Source organism: Morone saxatilis, unplaced genomic scaffold (genome assembly GCF_004916995.1).
Source record: "Morone saxatilis isolate NCDOM2014 unplaced genomic scaffold, NCSU_SB_2.0 Contig24, whole genome shotgun sequence".
NCBI lineage: Eukaryota > Metazoa > Chordata > Actinopteri > Moronidae > Morone > Morone saxatilis.
In genome coordinates this window covers 4,076,230-4,082,567 of record NW_023339807.1, presented here as the reverse complement: position 1 = coordinate 4,082,567, position 6,338 = coordinate 4,076,230, and the positions used below count along the sequence as shown (strand labels likewise).

Here is a 6,338-nt window from a genome sequence, read left to right as displayed (position 1 = left end):
TGTGGGGTTGGGAACGGGAAAGAAAATCCAGGTTTCATGGTTGAGAGACATATTTTGGAAAGACATAAATTAATATATTTTGGAGAAAGGAATGGCAGAGAGAAACTAATATATACATGCATATACACATATATAAAAGAGAACTGATGAGAGGACTTCAGGCCGAACTACACAGTCATACATAACTATAATCCGGGCCCAAGTAGCCTGATGGAAGTCAGGCAGGTTTTTATTGGCTGCTGTGCGCTTTTCAGAAGGGGATAATATTTTCATTGTGGAGTTATTTATATAGTTTAATTTTTCTGGTAAAGTCAATAATTTATCAAGGTAATGATGGTTGGACTGGGGAAAGAAAACAAGAAAAAGAAGGAATAATGAGATAGGAGGCCCCCCCTGAGAAGAATGGCTGCAGTCTACAGGGGACTCTACTCGCTAGATTGGAAGGTCTCTGGCCTCTGCGCACTGATGAGCCCATACAAACCTCGCACTGACTTCCAGGACACACAGATCAGTCTGTGGGGAATGGATTTGTCCTTATGTATCCCTTTTTCTGCTTTCATGAATGATAAGGGTATTAGGCTTTGTGGATGTTGGCTGTGGTTGTTGAGGTCGAAGTGAGAGGAGCAGAGGGAAGTTGGGGTTGAGCTGTGGTTCCTCAGACGTAGCGTGGATTAGTGCGCAGGCTGGAGTGGGTTTAGTTCAGATGACGGAGGAACAGGAGGGATTGGAAACCGGGTTGAGATGATTTCACAAGGGACGTTTCAAAGGGTCTTGGTGTCATACTGTCTTTTTGTTTTCATTCTTTACATCTTGTGTCACGGTCTGGCTGGCAGAAGCTCTCTCCTCTCCTCTCCTCTCCTCTCCTCTCCTCTTTTTTTAGATAAGTATCTCAACTGAATATTGCGCAGATTGGACCGACCTTGTTGTCTATGATCACTCTGAACTCTGATGATAATGATGATGAAAGTGATGACGATTGCGATGAGAAATGTGTGTGATCCTCTTCTCGCTTTTCTTCTTGCCAGAGACATCAGAGTGTGTCTCCACATGCCTGATTTGAAAAGTCTCCACAATTACCTTGACTGGTTTAGGGGACTTCCTGAAGAACAGCTGGCAGACAAAGTTATCGTGCGGTGTGTACGTGGATGCTGTGTGTGTGTGTGTGTGTGTGTGTTTGTGTGTGTAGAGAAGTAGAAATAAATGGGCACTTGCATTCCCCATTCCTCACCCATTCAGTCAGCCTGGCCACACCAACACTTTTTTCATGGCGGCTTCAATAACCCCATAACAAATGGAGTCACGTAAATATTTAAATAAACACCGACTTGCATCCAAAACAAATAGGGGGGCAGGTTTATTAAAGAGCCCCATTGCTGCCTCTGCACGCAGCTGTACAAGAATATACAACACTTCAACTCACTGTAAACCATTTGTAATAGGGAACATACCAGAAAGATAGCAGGCGGCATGGGGAAATGCTGAGAATCCTCAATGAGGCTGTTTTTATCGGGAAGGACATGGATACTTCGTGCCATTGTTGTAAAAACTGTTAAATCTGTAGTGGGCGCTCTTATGATGTTAGTGTCGTGTGACTGTGAGTGTATAAGAGTGAATTTGTGTGTATGTTCATGCGTGTTTTCAATTGCGAGCGGGAATCAGACTTTGGTATGATGTGCGATTTACACCCGCCACGCCACACGCCCTCACACATTTTACAGCAGTGTTACGGCAGTGTTGTGTTGTACATTATGAAATGAGGCAACATTGATTTGTTTCTCGCCTTAATGTCAACGTGTTGTAATGGAGCTCTGGTCTCTGCGTTTTCTCTGATCACTTGACACATGCTCAGGCTGTGGAGTTCAAAGGCCCGGGCCTTTCTCTTGCTGGGGGATGTGATGGAGCTGTTAAAGAGGATGAATAATCACCATCAGAACACCAGAATGTTTATAGAGGACTGGACTGGCAGCTCCACACACCAGCTGAACACCAAGAGAGAGAGAGAGAGAGAGGGAGTGGTTGGAGAGAGTGAGAACAAAACAGGAGGGAAGGAAAGGGGAAGGGTGTATGACCAGAGTTTGGCCAATAAGATATTAGCCTAATGGCCTAACAGAGGGTGAAAATGAGGACATGGCTGAGATGGCACGAGGCAGGGGGAATAACCCCACTTTAAGAGGACTCTGAGGACTTGTTAGGCCTGGGCAGGTTTAAGAGCTTCGGGCGCTCCTGTCATATTTCTCTTTCATTTGAATTTAGACCTCTTGTGTTCTCTCTGTCTTTCTCATTCTCCGTCCCTCGCTTCTCTCAATCCCCTCCCTGCAGGAATGGCGGGCGCCAAGTCACTATAACAAGATATGGCAGTTTCATTCCAAATAATGACCCCAGGATTAACAAACAGAGTCCTGGAATGGTATTTAAAACAAAGCGGAGAGCTGCATGCAGACTGGACTTGCATTGTTACTGCCTATGCTGTACTTTAGCACACTTTCTGATTGGCCTAACAGACTCTCTCTGGGGAAGGGCTTTCACAGTCTGGCCTACCCCCAAAGTCAAAAAAGGACTTTAAAAAATAGATGATCATTTTGGTTCTTTCAGGTGAAGGTCAGCCATAAGGTCTAAAGAATTAGGGCAATAACCAGTTATTAGATGCAAACTGCAGCCAGTGTTACCTTTGAGGCTCATAAGAAGAGTGATGGGTTCCTCTAGAACATGAGTCAGATTAGATATTTGAAGGTTGTATTGATTTGAGGTGAAAAGGTAGTGAAAGGTCAGGGCGTTATGAAATGGATTTAATGGTAATTGCTCTAACTGCCTATGGCCTAATTTCAGACTCTGGGCTGACGTGTGTATATTAATACTCACTGCATGTTGTGCATTAAAAATTAGTTACGCAGATTTATGTGAGTGCATTGTGCTTGTAACACACTACATACCTACTCATGTAAGCTCGCATATTCGTAATTGTGCATAGTCTCCAACTTCTAGTCATGCAGGGTCCACTCCACCCTCACACTAACACTCTTATGGTGTGTAATAGAATATTTTGGTAAATTGGAGGGACATGGTCCTGTGAGTGCGTGTGACCAGGATTGATGTTTTTGAAGCGCAGAAGGGTGGTCTCTGTTTATTTTAAGCATTCATCAATGATGATTACTGAGGGTATGAACTCATTTTGGGGTCTGTTTTAATGTTTTTTTCTGTTGTGAGTTGTCAGGGCAATGTGTGTATATATGTTTGTGTTGTATTTTCCCATGTGGTAAGGCACTGTTTGGTTGGGCAAGGATGTATTCTGGACATTGTGGGGGGTAACCATGACTTTGACGTAAGTAGTGAGACTGTGGTATTGCCAGTGATAACCACCAATGGAGTTAAAATCACACCCACACTAACACACACATACTTGTCTGTGCACATAGACATTGATGTCAATGTTGGTGCAGACATTGACTCATGCACACAGTTACAAATCGGACACATGCAGATACACAACATTGTCAGAACCTACTTTACAAATAAACACACACACACACACACACACACACACACACACACAGCATGCCTAGTCCTTGGGGTAAACTCTCCTAGGTCTAGACAGCTGGGCCACATGACAGAAAGCAGCAGCCACAGAGCTCTGTCATGTCTATATGGATCCCCTGCAGAGATGAACAGGAAACGGCTCTCTAATGCAGTGTGACAGGAATACTCTAAAACACACACAGCCCTCTTCAACAAAACACTATTGACAACCCAATGATATCACAGCGGTTTATGCAGCACTCTCTGCACATTACTCAATGAAAGACAGTCCATGAAATACAATCTGTCCTGTCAAAGTCAATTTTTGCCATCTGTGACTATATGGATATTTAGTTAAGTATACGAACGTTGGAATTGGTTGTGTACAAGGCTCACAGAAACAATGTAGCTGAGAAATAAGAATGAGGGAGAAGGCACGTTGGAAATTATGGGTTGCCAAATGTATAAAATGGACTGTGCAGTCAAAGTCCTATGCTTAGCATGTAATGATGCAACACTGATTGTGGCCATCATGACAAATACAGTCCATTTCCTAGTCCCTAAATGCCAGAGGCACCTGGATGCTGAGTGTGAGACAATACTGTAGGAGAGTCCAGACACGATGAGCTTGGCCTTTACTCTGCTTTTCTTTACACACACACACACACACACATACACGCATGCGTGCACCTGTGACCTTAGTCCCTCAGCCATACATACACACACATTTCCACCCACAAATTTTAAATCAAGTTGCCACAGCAACCACAAACCAGGGTAACTAACCATCCTTTTTGTCTATTGCCCTGGCAACACACTCTTGTTGCCATGCCAACCAATTTGGCTGTTTTAGTGATATTTGGGAGAGTGGAGTCTGAGGCGGCACGGTGGTGCTGTGACATCACCGCTGTTTCATGACAAGTGTGGGAAGGAGCTGCTGAGCAAGGCAGACCTTTAAATCATGGAATATCTCTTAATGTGTCTTCAGAGAGACCCCCCCCCCTTCCCTCACCTATGACGCCCTGATGGCTTTAACATCCACAGACCTCAGGCTAACCTGGTAGAGTGTGTGTTCTGTCAATGCCTCTGTCTCAGTCCCTCTGTTTCTGCTTCTGCATCGCTTACGCCCAGTTTCTCCTATCTGTCTGTCTTCCTTTCTCACAGCAACTGTCTCTTGGACACTGAATTTGTGTTTTGACCCTCTGGATCATACAGCTAGTGCACACGCTAATAGCGAGGAGGTTGTTGCTGTGTGATTTGTGTGCTTGGCTGTTGCCATGAGTATCAGTACAGACAATCGGCCTTCGTCTGGACCACAGCAGGGACACCAGGCCATGTCATGTCTAGAACACTGTGTGCGTGAGTGTGTGTGTGTGTGTGTGTGCATGCGTGCGTGCATGCATGCATTCTCTCAGTTCTCATAGTTCCCTCTCTCGCTGTAGGAGACAAGAAACCTGAGTGCCAACATTACATCATCTCAATGAAGTGTCATTTATACATCATATAACATGATACTGTACAGCAAATGAAAATAACAGTGAGTTATGAAGAGAGTTAAATAAAGGATGGATGCAGGACAGTACATTTTCTCATCATATGTTGATTTTATATAATACGTTACAGGGTGCTACTGTACTGTGGATATTTCATCACAGGACCAAAGATTTAAACAAACCTAACTCACATTAATAGTGGGTGCATACAGTACTGAAAAATGCCAGAATACGACTGATTGTTGAAGAAAAGCTGTTTTAAAACAATGAATTTATCCAATGTCTTTCGTTTTAATCACTTTCCTTTTTTTTACCAGAATCACGTCCATTGTCCATTCCAATGAAGGTGATGCCTGACACAACAGCAGAGGAGTCATGGACAACCTCAGAGGAGAGAATGAAGGAGCTTATCGCGCATGCCTGGGATGCTGTTAAACGCCTTACTCTACAGGTACTAAATGATACTCCCTACCATTATTGTTGTTATTGTCTCTGTATCCCGTTTTCTCTACAGGGCTGATCTTGGATGGTGGTCGTTTGATGTTGTTCATCAGTGATGATCAGTGATGTGCAAGATTTCACTGTATCTAGTCCTGTTGGGGCAGAGTGGCTCAGTGGCATATCCTTGTACTCCAGGACTCGGGGTCAAGCCCCCATGTCAACAAGAATCCACCTTGCTGAAGTATTCTTGAGCTACACACTAAATTCAGATAATTGCTATTAGATTCTTTGAAATCTGGCAACCACATACTGTATTTAACAATAATAATGTCTTCAAATGTCTTGGTCTGGGGTGACTGAATAGCTCACCTGTTATAGCTGGTTACCCCCCTCCCCCCCCAAAAAAAAAACAAAAAAAACAAAAAAAATGTCTTGGCCTACCAATTTATGCCAATAATTACCACATTTATCTTTCAGGTTCAAGCTTGTTGCTCCTTGACTTGACCTTATACAGAAGTTATTGGCTGTCACACATGTCCGGGAGCAACTTTACATTTCCAAACACCAGTCTCTAATCTACTTTAGAGACCATTAACCCACTCCCTTTTCGCCTCTTTCTCTCCTTTGTTACAGTAAAGTACTGAGGTTTAGCTCAGCCCAGCCCAGCTTAGCTCCCTCTGTACTTGTGGCCATATGGCTTCCAGGGACCTCTGTTAGCTGTTAGCCCATTAGCCTGTTTTACATACAAATGCATACGTAGCGTCTCATGTCCCTTTGTAGCGGACTGACTTTCTGGTTGACTGGCTGGCTTGCCTGATGTCCCTGTCCGTCTGTTTAAGTGTCTAACTGGATAGTTAAGTGCTCCCATTGTGTGGCTGCTTGCTGCATCTT

At 43.9% G+C, this 6,338-nt stretch overlaps 1 protein-coding gene across 4 annotated transcripts in view; it reads left to right on the top strand.

Moving 5' to 3' along the window:
• Nucleotides 1–6,338, top strand: part of LOC118336017 (vacuolar protein sorting-associated protein 13B-like) — a 313,914-nt gene that overhangs the window by 135,694 nt on the left and 171,882 nt on the right. For all 4 annotated transcript variants that reach the window (XR_004797093.1, XM_035672549.1, XM_035672551.1 and 1 more), the window contains one exon: nt 5,324–5,457. Coding sequence is in view for 3 of the 4 variants with exons in the window: in XM_035672549.1 (XP_035528442.1) it covers nt 5,324–5,457 (134 nt within the window). In the remaining variant the exon portion in view is untranslated. The remainder of the gene's footprint in view (nt 1–5,323; nt 5,458–6,338) is intronic.